The sequence below is a fragment of the Pyrus communis genome, chromosome 13 (genome assembly GCF_041283825.1).
Source record: "Pyrus communis isolate YQ-2024b chromosome 13, ASM4128382v1, whole genome shotgun sequence".
In the NCBI taxonomy this organism is placed as follows: Eukaryota; Viridiplantae; Streptophyta; class Magnoliopsida; order Rosales; family Rosaceae; genus Pyrus; species Pyrus communis.
Window position 1 is genome coordinate 13,397,197 of NC_142577.1, and position 20,617 is coordinate 13,417,813.

Consider the following 20,617-nt stretch of genomic DNA (forward strand, 5'->3'; position numbering starts at 1 on the left):
AAATTCAATTTAATCCGAAACCATTTATCTGTTTAATTATCATTATGAAATTTTATTGTTTCTTATAGAGCAAAATGTTTGTCAAATTTTTTGAATTCAATTAGATGTCTCAAATATTTCTAATTGGCTAATATATTGTAAGAATGATCTAGGGGGTCCAACTTGAAGAATAGATGGTTCAGATCGTTAAAGTTTGATATGGTGTGGACCTCACAACTAGTCACCATTTTTTCAAAAAAATGGAGAACCCTTCTTTCAAAAGTCCCAGTGAATTCCAAAACATAATAAATGAAATATCAATCACATTTTCATTGTTTACATTGATGATGTTCTCATTTATTCAAAATCAATTGATGAACATTCGAAACCAAAATAATTAAGTCAAACGGATTAGTTGTTTAATCTACAAAAATAAAATTGTTTCAAACTAACTTAAGATTCTTAAGATACAACATCCATCAGTCAACAATCGAACCTATAGATAGAGTGATCCGGTTTGCAGATAAATTCCCAGATGAAATCACTGATGAAACCCAACTCCAGATATTTCTAGGATCATTAAATTATGTTGTATCTCCAAACCAGAATAATCAACCCAACAATCGTGATCCCAACAATCGTAGAAAAGCAACCCAATCTCACCGAAGCACCGAAAATCTAATGGAAATTTGGAAAGAAACTAAGCTAGAAACAAATGAAAAGTAATGAGAAATGGAACCATCAGAATCAATGGCATGAGCCTGGTGGCTTTGATACCATCTTAACTACATTGCAATGTTTGGGAATTGAAGGGAAAATCAAGAAGAAATGATGAACAGAAGGATGAACACAGAGATATCAGAGAGAGGGAGAGATAGTTTAGAGAGAGAAATAGGATTTTGTATTAACTCACTAAATGAAGATTACACACACAGTTTTTATAAGAGAAATCATAACTACTTTAACCAAATACTAACAACCTTACAAACTATATTATTAACTATATTACACTTGTACCCTTAATAGGTAATACTTCTAACAGATATGAACAAATTCTAGAGTGTCAAATTTCTTTGGAAATGGTCATATTGATGTTATATGTCTCTATAGAAATGATAGTGGTAATAGTCAAGTTGTTCAAGAGTGTTATATTTGTGGCCATATCGCACTTAATTGTAGACATAGAGGAAACTATGCCTATCAAGGCAATCAACCTCCTCCTTTGACTGCTAACTATGTTTATCAAGGGTTTGTTCCTCAACATGAAGTTCATGTGTATTCTTCTTCACCACAGTTTCAATCACCAGTGTCGCATCCTTAATTTCCTCTAAATGCAAATCAAGTTCTTCCTTCTAGTTTGTTTGCTATGAATGTGATGCGAAAATTATACGCACAAAAATTAAACCCTCTTTTTGTCAATTGTAGTATAAGTATAAGTAGGGATCGTCCAGGACCGGAGATTAGGAGGGATTGTTAATCACTTGGATTTGACTCAAAAACGTAAAAACACAATATAAAACACTATACTAGACTCAAAGAATGCAAAACTAAACTTTAAAATACCAAAACAAACCAAAAGACTCAAACAGCACCCAAAACACTCAAAATTGCCTTAAAAACACTTTATGGGCAGTTTTGAGCACTTTGACTACTTTGGACGAAATTGGGTAGTAAAATGAATCAAAACACTTAAAAACACACACTAAGACATTTTAACACTAAACTAGACTCAAAGAATGCAAAACTAAACTTTAAAACACTAAAACAAACCAAAAGACTCAAACATCACCCAAAACACTCAAAACTGCCTTAAAAACACTTTCTGGTCAGTTTTGAGCACTTTGGTGAATTTGGACGAATTTGTATAACAAATTGAATCAAAACACTTATAAACACAAACTAAAACACTTTCTAACTAATTTGGACATTAAAGTAAGGGGGGGGGGGGGTTGAGTTTTGGACGAAATTAAACTAATTGCACAGATTCTAATTAAAACAAATTGTAAGTATGAATGTGATGGAATGGAATGAATGGATGCTAGCCAAGGGGTTCATCTCCACACATGTTACACTTGCATAATAAAACGATTTCCAATTGCTTTTCAATAAACCATGATGCTCAACACCCCAAGTTAACCGTGATGCACTAATTAACCTTCAAATCTTCCTAACGTTATTGAATTGGATGATTGCATACGACAACCCAAAACATTCCCCACAAGTCCCCTACATGATTGCATAATAGAGATACAAGCAAGAATCATTACGCTCTATGAAAATTATAAGTGTTGACGAGGCATTCGTTACTATGATTGCATGAAACTTATGCCAAGAATTCGTTTAACGCGATTGTTTATAAGCAACCTCCACTACTTGTGAATATAAGTTCGTAACTATTAGGTGAAACTCACTTATATTCTAGCGTCATATTCATGCATGAAAATTAAGCGTGTACTCTCAATAAACATACGTAAATAAGTTATCAATCAAACAGTTAAACAAATTGAATCCACAACTTATGAAACGCAATTAGAAGTAATCAAATCAAAATGCAAGCATAAACATATATTTCGAATCCCCCCCTAGCCAAAGGGGGGTTTAGTTCCTCATACGTACAAAACAAAGAGAATTGAAATTAAACATTGTAATCGAGGAAAAGAAACACCTAAACATTCCAACAACTCAAACTTGAATTGTATGAACGTTTAGGCACTCTTCTCCTCCTCTTCGTTGTAGCACAAGGTCTAAGGATAGTTTGATGGTGTGGATGTGTGTTTGAATGAATGAATTTCTGAAATGGAAGAATGTATTGTGTATGAATGGGAATGAATGCTTATTTATAGGCGAAATGGGGGGGGGGGGGTGGGGAACATGACAGCTAGGAGGGAATGTGGCTGCATGTTTTGGTGTGGAGAAAGGAATAATCTGAAATGGGAGAGCATGTGGGTGGAAATGCATGTGGGTTAAAGTGGAATGATGATGGGAGATGCATGTGGCTGATTTATGCATGTGATTAAAGGGAGTGCATGTTTGAATGATTAAAGGGACATGTGAGGGTGCAATGATGAAGGAATAATCTGAAAATGCAAGGTGAAATGAAGTGGAATGACAATGGCATGTCGAATGGTTGGAAAGTGTATGAAACTCACGGCAATGATGGTGTTTGTGTGAATGATGGCAGATTGTGTGGGTGAGTGATTAGGTTGGAAATGCATGTGAATGCAAGGTGTGAATGATTATGAGTGCATGTGGGTGAATTAAAGGATGGAATGCATGTGCAATGGTTAAAGGAAAGGTTTAAATGTCCTAGAACTAAAGGGAACAAGGTTCCAACACTTTGGTCTTCAATTAGGTCTTCAATTTCGTCCAACACTTTGGCTCCAAGCATAAGCTATCCATCCTTAGCCCAAAAGTGCTCCAAAAGTCTCCAAAATGCATCTTTTTGCTCCTTTAGCCCTTTGGACCTACAAACACACGAAAATAGCTTAAAGTACCAAAATAACTAAAGAAACATAACGTAAATGCACGAGAACAAGCCATTTAAGTAGCATGAATATGCTCCTATCAGAATGCACAAAGCTCAACTGAACTTGCAAATGGAGGTTTCTGGATCATTGACACATGGGCATCTCATCATATGAGTCCTGATGTTACTGTCTTCACTCGGGCTACTCCTTATGAAGGCAATGAGAAGATAATTGCTGGTAATGGTGGAAGTCAAACACATTGGCAATACTACCCTACACACTCAGTCTCATGTTTTACATCTTAAAAATGTTTTACATGTGCCAATGCCCACTATTAATCTATTGTCAGTCAAAAAGCTTTGTAAGAATAATCATAACTAGTTCATTTGTGATGATGTTCAGTTCTTTGTGCAGGACAAGGCAATAGGGGCAATCCTTCACCATGGAAAGAGTAGCAATGATGAATTATTCAGGATTCCAATGCATGTATTTCCTACACTATTGAGTACATGTGCTGTTTCTTCTATTTTTTTGGGACATACTGTGAAAAAGTCTTTGTGGCATCAACGCTTGGGACATCCATCCAATGAGATACTTGCTAATATGCTTAGGGATTCTAATATAGGTTGTAGTCCAGATGAACATGTACAAGTTTGCTCATATTGTATTTGTGGAAAGATGAGTAGAGTACCTTTCCCAGAAAGGATTGATAGGGTAGATATCCCATTTTATAAGATACATAGTGATGTTTGGGGGCCTTCTTCGGTTCTTTCTTTTGGATGTTATAGATACTATGTTTCTTTTCTAGACGAAGCATTAGGTTTGTATGGATTTTTCCTCTAATAAATAAATCAGATGTTTTTAGTGCCTTTGTCAAGTTTTGTGCATATGTTGAGAATCAATTTCATAATAAGATCAAGGTGTTTCAATTTGATGGTGGTGGAGAGTTTTTGAGTACCTCATTTAAGGATTATTTGGATAAGAATGGAATCTTGCATTATGTCTCTTGTCCATACACTCATCAGCAGAATGGCATGGCTGAGAGAAAGCATTGCCATTTACTTGAAACATCAATTACTCTTATGTCAGTTGCTAAATTCCCACGCAGATTTTTGTATCATGCAGTTGCTCATGCTGCTTTTCTGATTAATCGAATGCCTTGTAAAGTGTTAAAGATGACTTTTCCTTTTGAACAATTGTATGGCAAGAAACCTATGTTGTCTACTTTAAAGGTATTTGGTTTAGCCATTTATCCTTACCTTAGACCTTATAATGTCCATAAATTGCAATCTCGATCTGTCCAATGTGTTTTTCTAGGATATTCACATGGATATAAGGGTGCTATTTGCTACAATATGTTGACAGGGAAGCTTCTTATTTCTCGAAATGTTTTGCATGATGAGAGTTCTTTTCCTTATATGGATATGCTCAGTTCTTCTTCTTAAAGTTCAGTTCCATCATCCTCAGCTGTTAATCTCAGACATTTGGTGGTATAATTGCTTATTTCTGTTGATAACTCTGGGGTTTCTTCTGATACTAATGCTTCTTTGGATACTTCTCACAATCTGTCTTCAAGTTCTTTAGCTGAGCAGCGACATTCTACAAGTTCTATTGGTACAAGTGACTCTCTTTCAGTTAGTACTGCCCAAGATTCAAGAATAACTGCAACTCTTTCCAGCTTCAATTCCATGTTGCTTGTCCTCCAGCCAAGTTCAGTTACATGTTTAGTTTCTTCACAAGGCATTCAAACTTGATTGAGAACAGACACCATTACTAGAAAAGATAATTTTGCCCTTACTGCACTATTTCCTGAAGTTCAATCATTAAATCTTGTTGATGATGATCACTTTTCAGGGGGTTTTACCTTTATTGCTGATATTCAGGATGCTTTCGAACCATCTAGCTTTCGACAAGCTTCACAAATTCCTCAGTGGCAGTTGGCAATGCAAAAGGAATTTGATGCTCTTCAATCTCAAGGTACTTGTACTCTTGCTCCTAATTCTGGAGATAAGAATGTCATAGGGAGTAAATGGGTGTATAAGATTAAGAGAAATAGTGATGGTTATATTTCTAGACTTAAGGCCTGGCTAGTAGCACAGGGTCTAGACAAGAAAAAGGTCTAGATTATATAGAGACTTTTAGTCCTGTGGTTTGACATACTACAGTGAGATTGATTTTAGCATTAGCTGCTACATACAAATGGGATCTTAGACAATTTGTCACGCCCCGGATTCGAAGTCGGTAATAAAACTCGAACTCGAATCCGAAACGCGAGTTAAAAACTAAATAGATAAAATAAAACTGAAATAACGAAGTGAAAAATAAAATTCTTCTTATAAAAGGAAATCCAGAATTGTTTACAAGGCTAAAAATAAATATATACAATTCTAGCCTCACATCTAATTCGTTCTCATCCCATCTACCCTCTTAGACTGTTTAGTTCGTTAACCTGCATAACAATGGAGGGGTGAGCTTCAACAGCTCAGTAGGGACATAACCTTATCACAGTAAATTGACAATATTAAATTAAATGTCATGAAATCATATAGCCAAATATCAAATCAATATTGATAATAATGCATGAATGCAATGCAATACTCTTCATTTCTATTTGTTAATTTATATAATAAAACACGTGGACCTGCACGTCCCATACCGTGCAGTTTACCTCTGCAGTGGTGGTTCGAATGTTCTAATATACAAATTAACCCCCTATAACTCAATCATCCAAATTTCCCTTTTTGTTAGTCATCTTGCCAAAACCCTTCGTCGCCAATCCTGAATTACCCAAAAGAAACTGTGCATTGTGGGCTCACCTGAGACTTGGTACCTACTAAGAGTTTGGCTTAACTACACAAAAGATCCTTTCCATTACCCTCATTTCCATTCATTTCTCCACATCGAAAGTTCCAACCACATGACACATGAGTGATGCATAAATAATGTCATTTCATCGTTGACATGTCTCACAGTATATTCTCAACCAATAACATTTCACCAACAATTCCATAACCAATAACAAGAAACACGCAAGAGCAGTATTAGATCACATTAATCAACCAACAAGATCAATAATAATAATATAATGTTTCACAAAATTTAATAAAGCCAATCTCCATAAAGATCTGCCGTATTTCTCCTACCTGGATTCCAAAGCATTGCTCCGGGTTATTAACACAAGAATCCACCACCTTGATAAAGTCCTATTCACATGTATAAGCAAATCACTAAATGCACAACTACAACTCTAATTCTATTTGAATAATCACTTGTGACTACTAATTCAACACAAATAGATTCAAATACTTCTAAGAAATAAATAAGATGTGTTTGTATAGTTGATAAAGGATCAGTACATCAAAATACTGCTTTATCCGAATTAGATATATAGAGCTAATATAATCATTCCAACTCTAAACATAAGGTGGTTTATTAATATAGTAGACATATACGCAAATAGCTTGAAAACGTGAACCATAAGTTTAGTTCTAACTCCAATACATACATGCATATATAGTCTTTGTGATGAAAATATGGATGGTGGAATGTATATATTACCAATTGCAACTTCAACCAGATGCTTTACTTGAAAGATGCATAGATAGTGTAGATATAAAACCAGTTGCATATATATTATCCTTTAAAATCAAAACTATGCTTTCTTTTGAAATTAATCAATTCATAAACTGATGAGCTGATGTCATATTTATGCAACTGTTTGCACAACAGCTCTTCTAATAAAATATACAGTAGAAATGGTATCCATATAAGCATAACAGTCTTTTGCATTCAACCAACAACTTTTATATATAGCAGATTAAAGAAAGCATATGCATAAAACTAGCCCTAAATATTAGTGGCTATATATATAAGGAATAAATTTACTCCACTGCAACAATCGATCATATCATACAAAATCCATGTTATGATCAGGACTAGTGGACAAAACACACAATGAATCACAACATAAGAAGAGACCAACTACGACTTTGGTAAATTGGTAGTTAATCGAATTCGAATTGAACATCATACCTATTTCAGACACCGAATACTCCTTCGGTAAAGTACCATACGAGAACAAGCAGTGGCTTACTGATTATACAACACCTCCCTCTCTTGCATTTTCATCTGTTTCCCTAAGAGTTGCCTTCTCAATACCACATGCAGCCTCATAAACAACTTAGCACTTTGTATTTTCCAGCAAATTAATCTCTCCCTCTGTGCTTCTACATCTTTCTCTGTAAACATTCCCTCTTTTATCCAGTTATCACTTCTCTCTCGCTCTCGCAGACCGCACCGCTCTACAGCCCTGGGTTTCTACTTATAGTCATACAAAGTCGGCAGATTCTTAGATAGGAACGAACTAAAAGCCCTTTAATTGGCTATGATTTTTGGTCCAATTAGAATAGAACAAAACATGCCGCTTAATAAAATAATGTAAAAGAAAAGAAAATGAATAATATGAATATATAGTTCAAATACTACTGTAATGGTGTCCCAAACTCATTTGGTTCAAAATAATAGTAAATTAGAGTATAAAAAAATGAAATAAAGGAATTAACGATTAAATAAGACATAATACAAAACTTTCTAAAATTAATAAGCATACACAACACATAATTATATACGGTTATTTTTTAAAATACAGGTCCTTACACAATTAGACGTTAAAAATGCGTTTTTACATACTGAGTTACAAGAAGAGGTTTATATGAAGCAACCTCAGGGGTTTGTTGATTCTCGGATTCCTACTCATGTATGTAAGCTTGTGAAGTCATTGTATGGTTTAAAACAAGCCTCTCAGGCTTGGAATGACAAGTTACACTGGTTATTTACAAGCCATTTGTTTTGAAGATTCACTCTTAGATTCCAGTTTGTTTGTGAAGGCAAATGTTGTCATGTTGTCATCTTACTTCTTTATGTTGATGACATCATAATCACAGGGTCTAATTCTGAGTTGGTGCAATCTGTGTTTACTACTCTAAGTGAGGTCTTTGATTTGAAAGATACAGGGAAGTTAGCTTATTTTCTTTTTTTGATTTTTTTGATTTTTGATTTTTGATTTTTGATTTTCATAAACAGTTAGCTTATTGTCTTGGCATTCAAGTTACTTACAAGTCTAATGGGGATTTGTTTATCAACCAAGGGAAATATGCTAAGGATCTCATTCATAAGGCTGTTATGGATGCTTGTAAAAGCTGTTCAACACCTTGTAAGCCCCATAATCAGGTTCTAACCAGTCATGGTACTTTGTTGCCTAATCCTACAATGTATTGAAGCTTAGTTGGAGGTGTATAGTATCTAACTTTCACTCATCCTAATATAGCCTTTGCTATTAATACTATTTGCCAATATATGAATGCTCCCATTGATATTCATCTTGCTATGGTCAAACGAATTCTGTGATTTCTGCAAGGTACACTCAAATGTGGATTGACATACATTTCTGGTGGATCTTTACATTTAAATACTTATAGTGACTCAGATTGGGCGGCTGATTTAAACACTCGAAGATCCATCACTGGTTATGTGGTGTTTTTGGGAGAAAATCCAATCACTTGGCAATCAAAGAAGCCGTTTTCAATTTCTTGGAGTTCAACAGAAGTTGATTACTGTGCATTAGCACATACTACTGCGGATATTGCTTGGATCAGGTTACTTCTTAAAGATTTACGGGGGCGTTTGTTGCGCCGGACTATCTCGGACTGGATTAGCTTCAAGGATTAAGCTGGACTGGCTTAGACTAGACTAAACTGGACTAACTTAGTGAAGCGTTTGGCGTAGTATTGGACTAAGAAGCTGGATAATAGCAAATTCTAATATTATATTATTTAATAATAAATTATTAATATTTTATTATGATCTTATATTTTTCTTCATCTTTTCCTATCATTTCCGTCCCACTCTTTTCCTCTCCTCTCATCGTCCCACCCTCTCCCTCTTTTTTTCCTCTTAGACCTCTCAATTCATGTCTCTTTCTCATTCCTGGTCAAACTCCTTATTGATTCCAGTGTCTATTTCTCTGTCCTCCTTCCCTCTCTAGCTATGTGTTGTTTGAATGGAACCTCACGGCTCCAATTTTCCCGACGAGTTGCAGGTTTCCCGATGTATTTTCCGGCCAACCCTAGTTAAATTGGATGAAGTTAGCACCACCAAAAAATTCATCACCATCCCTAGACCGAGATCTTAGCTTTGAATGCTCGAATCTGTCATGGATTTGAAGAAGCCCAAATAGGCCGAGACTTCCAGACCATTTTTCGGCCACATTCGACCACATTTTGGCCTCTATTCAGGTAAAATCGTAATCTTGTCACTCCCAGCTTCAATTTGGTATATTTTATATGAAAGTTGGTTGTGAAATGGATCTGAAAGGGAGTCGGAAAGTTAATGATTGATCTAGGTGACCGGAGATGACGAGGAGTTTGTCGGGAGTGGTCGTTGAGCATGACGAGGACGAGAAAGAGAGGATAGTCTTAGCTAGTCCCATGGTTATTGGGGGGTCTCGCTAAGACCTCTTAGTGAAGGGTTTTGTCAATGCTAGTCCCCTTTAGTCTCATTAATGTTAGTCCCAGCATGGAACAAACACAGTATTGGACTAATAGCTAGTCCAGTCCAGTCCAGTCCAACTTAGTGAGGGCAAACAAACGCCACAACTATTTCTGCATTCTCCTCCAGGTCTTTATTGTGACAATCAGTCTGCAATTGCTCTTAGCTTGAATCCTGTCCAGCATTCCCGGATCAAACATTTAGAAGCTAACTTTCATTTTGTTCATGAGAGAGTACAAAAAGGAGACTTGTCAGTTCAATATTTGTGCACTAAAGATCAAATCGTAGATGTTCTCACAAAGAGCTTGCACGAACCTGATTTTTTGAGGCATTGTTTCAATATTAAGTTGGGTGACCCTCCTTAAGATTGAAGAGCGGTATTGGATAGGAATGTAAATGACATGTGTTGTGCACATGGTATTGGATGAGAATGTAAGTGACATGTGCTGTGCACATGTCACTAGTAGCTTACTCTCTAAGTCAATGTAATTAGAAAGGTTTAAAAGGGGTTTTCCTCCTTGTATTTGGATAAGGTGTGAATGTAATTGCAGAAAAAGGAGATAGAAATTCTTTTAGATTCTTAGCTTCTCTCTCAAGCTTATCTTCTTCTTCGTACAATTCTTGATCATTTTCTGATTACTTAGTTTGTTATGATCAACTCAGATCCATATTAAAACCCCAGGACGTATATACAAACATGCAAACATGAATTTAGTGCATGAGCAAGAAAATGGGTTTAACTTCATAGAAATTGTGTTCAGTTTATAGAATCACAAACATACATTTTCCGAATCATTTTGAAGAAAGTAATAAAGAAGTATTAGCTTTCACCTCTATTTTACGATTTGAATTTGTGAGGTTTTCTGGGTTTGTGTGATTTCAGAGTCTGTTCTTCAACCCAGAGGTTGGGTTTCTCGCAAAATGCTTTGAAAACCGTGGATTTGAGGGTTGAAACGAAAAAATCACAGATAGAGGTACTAGTTTAGGGTTTTTTTGGTTCGTAGTCTTTCTAGAGAGTGGTTGCTTTTTGTTCTGAAATTAAGTGGAGTGGAAGATATTTTTTCTTTGTACTAATTTGTTTTTCCAAGAAGACGACAGCATATTGGTAAAAAAAGTTGAAGTTGGCTAATGGACTTTGGCCGAGTTCCGTTAGGCCATCTCCAACAAAAGAGTTTAGAGGGTCAGAGTGTTGAAAATAGCCTGAAAACCGTCTCCAACCGAGGGCTAAGCCAAAGGGCTCGTAGGCTCCACGGAATCTGAAAGGGCCAAAGGGCTAGAGGGCTAGCTATAATTTTTTTAAATGTGTCGGATTTCCTATCGGTTATAACCGACAAGAATAATTTAGATTATTTCAATAGTGTCGGTTATAACCGACACAAATAGTGATTTAAATATTATGGCTAGACATGAATATTTTTGATTAATTATTGTCGTTTATAACCGACACGAATAGTAATTTGAGTTGCAATAGTGTCGGTTATAACCGACATGAATAGTATGAAAAAATTTGAATACAACGGCTAGCTGACTGCAACTACCCGTTTTATTCATTTTTTTTTTGAATTTAAACCTTTTTTTTTCTTCTATATATATGGTGAAACTCTTTTAATTCTTCATTTCATCTGCAATATTTCTTTCAATTTTTCAATAATTTCCTTCAATATTTTTTCAATAATAAATTATGTTTGGCCATTTGGCTTTCGGTTGGAGATAGAGGCAAATATGACCATATACTGTTCATTAAAATATTAATATCTTGGAGGGTCAGCCCTCTGGCCAGCCCTCAGTTAGAGATGGCCTTAGGAATGAGGACTGGAAAAAAAATTCATCTCGTGTTAGGTATTTCTTTCAGCCCGCGTATTTTAATGTTTTTGGATCTTATATAAGTTTAGTATTGTCCTTATGATTTAATATGAAGCTCCTTTAGTTAAATAATAGTTTATGATGATTTAATTAAAATAAACTTAGACCCAACCATTTTTACTAAATCTCCCTTTAATTTTCGGACGCGTCGTGAATAAAGTTTTTAAAAAAGAAAAATTAATAAAAAAGATTTCAAAACTTTAGATTTTAACTGAAAACAGTCCTAAAACTTTAATTAATAATAAAAACAAGAGAATGAAAAATTAAAAAAAATAATAATTAAAAGCGTGTGCAAGGAGCACGACCGTATCAGTAGTAACCACTGATATGATGACCCCAGATCTCTTCCGAGAGTGAAAAAGAAGAACTGCATGATTCCCACTCTAGGCCTCCATTTCTTCCTAACTTTCTCCATCAGCAAGACAAGAACACATTTACTAATTGAGGAGCGGTCGGCCCCACTTATGAATGTGACTGCTTAGTAAACCCAAACGTTTGGGGAGAAAATGGTGATAAACGAAGCTAAGGACATCGTTACGCAAGAGATCAAGATAAGCTTCTTGCGACCGAGTGAGGACTCAGCTAAGGTTCCTAGAAGGAACCCACCAACCACACCGCTCAAGAAGTGGAGGAGGCAGGGAGGCCTCTGATGAATGAGCTAGAGCATTGGAGTCTCCAATCAGATATGATTGTGGTGGAGGAACTTGAATCCCAGGACCAATGGGAGTCGGCCAGGTCACAGATGTTGGACGTGTGGTGCATGAGGTGGTGGTGGTGGTGGAGCAGTGCCAAGGAGACAAGGATGACTTGGAGGAGTTGTTTCCACCCAAAACTTGATTGGTTTTTCTCGATTTTTTTATCTAAGGAATTGAGGAGATTGGTCCTCAGAGTTCTGGGTCTTCCATGTTTGGATCAAGGCCGAAAGGGGTTGGATCAGCCATTAGTTAATTTAACAAACTAGCTAAACACACTTTTTTTAAGTTAGTTTTTCCATGTATTCTTCCGACACACTAATTTAACAAAATTAATTACTCACAAGTCAAACGTAACTTAATTTATGGAACGAGACTAAACGAATTTGTAATACTATTTATGAAATTTGACCAAGTATCAGACACTATTTATGAAAGATGACCAAGAATGAAAGTGGACCAAGAACTAGGTACTATTTATGAAACTATACTAATTACTATACATTTTTTATGAAACCGAATCCAATAACTAAGCACTATTTATGAAAGTGAACTAAAAACTATGCACTATTTATGAATCTGGACTAATAAATAGTGTAGTACCGTTCAATTTCATAAATAGTATAGTACCGTTCAGTTTCATAAATAGAGTAGTATTGGTCAGTTTCATAAATAGTGTTCATTTTCATAAATAGTACTGTACCGTTCAGTTTCATAAATAGTATGATATTATTAAGGTTCATAAACAGTGTAGTACTGTTCAGTTTCATAAATAGTGTATCTGATGGACACGCGCCAGGTTTTTTTATATATTAAAATTATGTCATTTTCATTAAAATTTAAGTCTTTTTATCCTCTTTATTAAAATTTAAGGGTTTTTCTTTAAAATTTAAGTTTTTTCATTAAATAAAGTTATAGCATGGTTTTTTTTATTAAAAATAAATTTAGCCCAAGCCTTTTTCATGAAAGTTCACTTTTAAAAAAGTTCAACATGGTTTATGTATGTATCACTTGAAAGTTAATATGAAGGCTATGTTTCAGCTAAGAAAGAACAAGTTTTTCTTTCATTACCACAGAGCTGCGAAATCGTATTTCAGTTCTGAGTTTGATGCATACTTTGTGAAGGTAAAAGAGTTGGTAGCAAAGTACCTAACTGATGTGGGAGTAGAGAAGTGGTCGCGGGCTTGAATGAATGAGAAGAGGTATAACTTAATAATGACGAATACTACGAAAAGCATTAATGCAATGTTGCAATTTGCGAGGGGGTTGCCGATACTATACTTGTCGACTTCATTAGGGTGGTGTTGCAAATTGTGCTAGGCGGGATTTAGCGAAGTGTGGCCACAACCAAGTTGTGCCACGAGCTCGACGAAAAAAATAAGAAAAAGGTCAGAGGGCAAGGATCATGCGTGTCCATAAAATAAGCAACAAAAAGTATTGTGTTTTCCACTTGGACGGTGAAGCGATGGTTGATATGCATAACAAGACTTGCACTTTCCAAAAATTTGATCTGGAGCATTGCCCTGCTAACACGCCATTACAGCATGCTTATTTGTAAACTACAACTTTTATGAGTTAACTTCCACCTATTACACTCATTGAGCTTGGGCAATTGCCTATTCCGATTCGATATACTTGGTATTTCCCGTTGTCCAATGGAATGCACACGCACAACTGCAAAACATGATAATCCTACCTTCGACAGGTAAGGTACTGTCTAGAGACCCAAGAAGCGGCATATTCTGTCACAAGGCAATGATGTAGTTCATCGGAAATGTAAGCGTTGTCGGAAGCTTGGACATAACGAGCGAACTTGCAGGGAACTTGTTGCAATCCCCAATACCACATGATTCTTCTGATGTCATGGTAATTTTTTTTATTAAAGTTAAATTGATCGTTGTGGATTATGCACTAATTGTATTCCATCGGAAATGTAAACGTTGACAGAAGCTTGGTCATAATGAGCAAACTTGTAGGGAACTTTGCAATCCCGGAGACCATGCTCAATCTTGGGCATGTTTCTAGCATAGTTTGGATCATTGATTTGTTCACATAGACATGTGAGTGTACAATAAGGGATCTCTAATCTTTAATCATGGAAGGAGAATACTTTGTGATATGATTCATGAGTCTTTGGCCAAAACATATGAATTTGATTTAGCAAGAATATTCCAAATCATATTCACTAGAATCATATGGATAATAACCACATTGGATGGTAGACATGAATGATTATCAATTTAAACAATATAATAAAGAGTATTGAATAGAGAAGAACCGTATGCAATGCAGCAATTGTAACTAAATATTTTCTCCACTTCTTTTACTTAGTTTGGGTAGGCATGATATACTGTTTGGTGTCACTTATGACTGGTGGTAACCTTGAAGATTAGCAATCACTAATCTTCATATTATAGGGAGAATTAAAAGTAATTTTTAATTCACAAATTGGTTAGTAAGAGTTCCAATAACTAACTAACTCGCTAACTAGAACCTAATAAATTGAACATTGTGTAAGAATAAGATTGAAGAAACATATATGGATAAATACAATTAAACTGTTTGAATGTGATTAAGATTACTTAACAAGTTAATTAATCAAAAGAATAAGTTCGTATTGAGCTTTAAATTAGTTTTGAGTTTCACAGCCCAATGAGCTTTAGTCCATAAGGGTCATTAAGCTAAAATTATGTGACAACTTAAACAAAATAAGCACAAGCCCAATACAAAGAGGAGGTTGGCTATAAATGAGGGAAGACTAGCTCTGTAAGCCAATCAAATTAGGGAGGCTACATAAGTGGAGTTAAGACCTAAGCCTCATTAGGGCTTAGTGAGAAGAAAATTGGAAAACACAACTCTCCATTTTTCTCTCTAGTAGGCTGGCCATCTAGTTGTGATTTTGCCAGTACTAAACCATCTCCTAGATCATTCATCCCTTCTTCACATCTCACCTTGGTGTGGAGATTTATAGGTTTCATCCTTTTGGAACCTGAAGATTCTGTTCAATACATTCACAAGGACCAAAGATCCAATGAGCAAGGGAAAAATTGAAGGCCCTTCACTTGAGTGATAATCTTTTAAGAACAAAGATGAGCTATATGGGTTAAGATTTGTTTTTAAGTTCACGTAGGCATCCGCCCCTAATGTTAATTTTATTGCATGTGTTACTCAAATAATCTTAAATTGATAAAAAAAATATTTCATTTTTCACTATATAAGGGGAATGGATTTAGGGTCTTACGCTGTTTTGTATCACAAGTCTTCATTCACACACAAAAATGGCCGACAACTGACGTCAAACTCACCTTACATGGATGCGTAAAGATAAACAGCCTATATGTCCACCTCCTCGTGATTCCATTTACCAGGCTTTCATTCTAAATGATCCATCCCCAAAAGGTTCCCCTACCCTAAACCCATTCCAAACGCATACCTAAGATACAAGAAAGGATCGTCATTAGGTGAATAAAAACTCCAAAAGGCCACCGTTTTTTCAAATCCCACGAGGCACTGCATGGTCCATGGTGGGAGGCTGATATCGGTCCGCCAATCGTCCTCTTGTAGCCACATCATACCCTTCAACCAATTCCACGAGTTCCCGTGTACCCGTGGCCGGAGGCTTCGACATTTCCTCCATGTCCTTCATTTCCAACTACTCATCAGCCAGCTTTTGGCCACCCCGCCCGACCTTGTGACGTTCCACTTCCACCTTTGGGCATACCACTTGCACCCAGTTCTCCTTACCCTTTCATGGGCAACTTCAGTTTTTCTCGGCACACAGATTTAGCACCTCTACCCACTTATGCTCAACCACCCCAAATGGATGTTGATTTGGATGCGAAGAAAGGATACTGGACTCATGAAATGCACACCATGGAATGCACACCATGCCATATCTTGTCGAACTAGTTTGAATACAACCTAGTGCATTTGGGTCGTTTAAATCTATCCTATGTATTTTTGTTTCTGTGCATTTCGGCTGTTTAAATCTATGTGATGTTCTATGGTTTCGGTTGTTTAAATCTATGTTTTGTATTCCCGCTAAATATCCTTTCAAAAGAACAATACAACGATATTGATATTTAAACATGACAACATTGTCCAAAAAATAAATAAATTTTTGTTATTCAGGTGACTTGGACCGGTGGTCCACCTTTCATAAATTAAAAAGTAAAAAAAAAAAAAAAAAAAAAAAAAAACCCGTTTGTTCATTTAAGTAAATTGAAACTGCCAAGAAAAGACATCATTGAAAAAAAAGGAAACCCAAGTCGCCTAAGTTCATGGATGGCCCTGCCAACGTTATCAGATGTTAATTTACCAATAGAGTTGAAAACAAAATCGAAAGGTGAGGCTCTAAAAGGGGTGGGCGCGAATCATTTTGACCGAAAATATAATCGAACCAATGAGTATGCAATGGTTCGGTTTGGTTCTGTTGATTTACATTTAGAATGTTGATAAATCCACCTTGCTGTCTTATTTCTCCACCTATTTTTTCATAATTTTTTTAATGTCAATTTTAACCTCATGTAAAATGACATATAAGGACAAAGCAAAAAACTAGTTGTTTCCAATGATTTGCAAGCACACCCTAAATTCACTCCCAAATTAACAATTCATGGACTCACCAAAAAGCTACATTCTTGTTCGGATTTTATCATTCTACGTTGCTTTTGGGTGTCTCAATCACTCCCTCAAAATTTTCAAAAATGTTGAAGACAGGTAGTATTGTGGGGAACCATATGACCAGAGGCCACGCTCGAAGCGAAACTTTGTAGAAGTCGGTTGAATTGTATAAATGGCTGGTGGGTTTGGAGCCGGAGGCTGATGGGTTTTCCTATTCATCAGGTGCACATGAGGGTTCTAGTAAGTGGGTTTGGGGGTGGTGTTAAGTATGCATGCCGGGTGTTTGATGGTATGAGTGAGAGGAGTGTTGCGAGTTGGAATTCGCTGGTTGAGTGCTATGTATGGTGTCTGGATATGATGGTGCATAGAGAATTGATGTGAAAATTATGTTGACACACAAATTAAACCCTATTTGTGACAATTGTAGTAATGATGTAAGTAGGGATCGTTCTAACCGGGGATTAACTAGGGGTGCTAATCTAATATAAATTGACTTAAAAACACAAAAAATAAACTTAAAGACTCTAACAAGACTACTATGACTCAAAATAGATTTGAAACACTCAAAACTGCCTAAAACAATCAAATTGACTCAAACAGAACTAAAACTTGAATTGGACGAATTTGGAAGTGTTTGTGACTCCAAATACTTAAAAACACAAAATAAGACAGATTTGAATGATTAAGACTTAACAAAATATGGGGGGATTGTGTTTGGACGAAATTAAACTCAATGGGCAGATTGTAAAGAAAACAGATTGTAAGACAAATTTGTGATGAATCAATGGATGATGGAATAGCTAAGGGGTTCTTCTCCACACATGAAATATATGCAACGTAAATCAATTTCCAGTTATCAATTCATTAAGTTATGAACCTTGACACTCCAAGTTAATTAGGTCCGCTTAAATTAACCTTCAGATTTCCCTAGAATCATTGAATTGGATGAATATGCATCGCAAACAAATTATTCCTAACAAATTCTCTATATGAACAGCATGATAAAGACACAAGTTAGAATCATTACGTTCTTTGGAAATCATAAGCATCGACAAGGCATTTGTAACTATGAAAAGCATGATACTCCTGCCAAGAATCTACTTAACACGATCCTGACTAGCGACCTTCACTACTTGTGGATATAAATTCATAACTATTAGGTGAAACAAATTTATACCCTAGCACCAGATTCAAGCATGCAAATTAAGCGTGCACTCTCAATCAACATACAAGAATAAGTTCTAAATCAAACGGTTAAGCAAATTGTATTCACGACTTATGCAACGATAACTGGAAGTAATCAACTTATTTCACATATATAATCATGGTTTCAAATACACCCTTAGCCAAAACGAATTTAGCCAATCATACTCAAAGCAAAACAAAGATTACATGAATTAGACATTGAAATATAAGATAGAATACACCTAAAATTGTTCAACAACTCAGAATGAAGAGCCAAACAATTGTGTGAAACTGTCTCCTTTCCCTTGCTTGCGGCAGATTGGATGGTGATGGTTTCTGGGTTGTTTTGATGATGTAGAATGGATTTTGGGGGGTGTAGAGGCACGGCAAGGGGTGTAGGTTGAGTGTGGATGAGTGTTTGATGGTTGGAAGGTGGTGGAGAACTCGGCAAAGAGGGTGGAAGAAGGTGGAGCGGCTGCTTGTATTTATGGGCTCTAGAATGGTGTTTTGGGGTGTTTGGCTGAGTGTGGGAGTGAATGGACGAATTTCTGTGTTGAATGATGAATGGTTGCCTAGGGTGTGTGTTAGGGGTTGCGGCACACTAATAGATATATATATATATATATAGCATGGCCGAAACCCTAGCAATTAGATTTAGGGTTAACCTAGCTGATACAAGTGTTTTTGGGCCCCTAAATTGCGGCATGGGTTTGGGAATTAAGTCCTAGCCCAATCAATCGCAGATATGGACTTATACAAACCAAATCCAAGAGAAAAAGGGCCAAATAAAATCAGAATCCAATCAGAAATAGGTTTAAGAATTTTCGTCCAAAATTGGGCCTTCTAGAAACTAAGTGTCTTATGGCTGATTTTGGGTATTCTAGAAGGCATAAAAGGGGGGGAAGGTGTGGCACCCTTTTAGGGTCAGATAGGGCTTCTAGAAATTAGGTTTTTAGGTCCACTTGTAGCTAGGATTAAGGTGGAACAAGATTAGGTTAGGATAAGATAGGATAAGGTTTGGATAAGATAAGGTTGGATAAGGTTTTGGATAATGTTTCCTTCTTTCTTGCACTTTCCTTATCTTCTTTGTCATGAACCTTCCTTTTCTGATTTGTAGCATGTTTCTAACCTCTTTTGACTCCAAATTCGTCCATCCACCTTGCTCCATATACAAGCTATCCATAATAAGCCCAAAACTGCTCTAAAAGGCTCCAAAATGCATCCTTTCGCCAAATACGTCTTATGAACCAGAAAACACACAAAAGAAGCTTAAAGAACTAAAATAACTAAGAACTAATAACATAAATGCACGAAAACAAGCAACTAAGTCGCATAAATATGCTCCTATGAAGAATTTTTTATGAGATGCCGGAGAGGAATGCTATTTCATGGATCAACATGATTGTGGGGTGTGTGTGGGAGAAAAACTTGTGTGGGGCTTTACTTGCCACTGGATTGTGTTGAGTGGCACTACAATCCAATCAAAACTCACAACGTGGCAAGTCTTAAATATTATCTTTTATTATTTTTCTTTAATATTTGAAACTTTCATAATTATATTTCCTATTAATTGATATAAGATTAATTTAAGATTTCAATTTTCCTCTGATCTCCTCTGTCTTCCCTTTTTCTTCTTAAATTTTCTCACTGCCAGTGCCGGCTTCTTCCCCACTCTGTGCATTTCCTTCCTTCATAAGAATAATGGGAAAAAAAATTAAACCATCTTCTCCATCTATAATGAAATAAAACAGTGATATATATATATATATATATATATATATATATATATATTCTAACACAGGCTTGATGTTTAACAAAATTTGTTTGTTCCTTTTTTTTCATTTTTTTTTTCCTCTTCTCATTCTCGCTTATTTTTCTTCCCCAGTTTTCTCTGCCGTGTGCAGTCTTCTTCCCCCTCTTTATTTCCTTTCTTCATAAGAATATGGGGCAAAAACAAAGTCATCTTCTCCAAACCTACACTTCTTTTTTTCGTTTTTTTTTTATTTTTTTATTTTTTTTATTTTACAAAAGCTGTTTATTAATTTTTTTTTTTTCAATTATAAGCACAATTTCATTGCCCAACAGCTCATCCTGTTTTATATATCTCTGAGTTGTAATTTGCGTGTTTATGTTTTTCCTATAAAGGATTAGAATATTTTGTAGCAAACTCTAAATACAATCTTGAAGACTCACTCCATACAATCGAGTTGATCTTTTCACAATTTATTGGTTATCCTTCACTTTATTTTGGTTGAAGTACAA

At 35.8% G+C, this 20,617-nt stretch overlaps 1 protein-coding gene and 1 long non-coding RNA gene across 2 annotated transcripts; both read right to left on the reverse strand.

Moving 5' to 3' along the window:
* Positions 1 to 4,790: 4,790 nt before the first annotated feature.
* LOC148691798 (uncharacterized) lies at positions 4,791 to 7,745 on the reverse strand. Its single transcript, XR_015954745.1, has 3 exons — positions 7,479 to 7,745; positions 6,590 to 6,649; positions 4,791 to 5,447 (listed from the first exon to the last, which is right to left on the reverse strand). It is a non-coding gene; the product is annotated as an uncharacterized LOC148691798 (long non-coding RNA).
* A 4,587-nt stretch (positions 7,746 to 12,332) lies between these two features.
* LOC148691799 (uncharacterized) lies at positions 12,333 to 16,193 on the reverse strand. Its single transcript, XM_088683415.1, has 3 exons — positions 16,123 to 16,193; positions 12,645 to 12,747; positions 12,333 to 12,501 (listed from the first exon to the last, which is right to left on the reverse strand). The coding sequence occupies exons 1-3, from the start codon at positions 16,191 to 16,193 to the stop codon at positions 12,334 to 12,336; spliced, it is 342 nt and encodes a 113-aa protein (XP_088539541.1). The 3' UTR covers position 12,333.
* Positions 16,194 to 20,617: the final 4,424 nt, after the last annotated feature.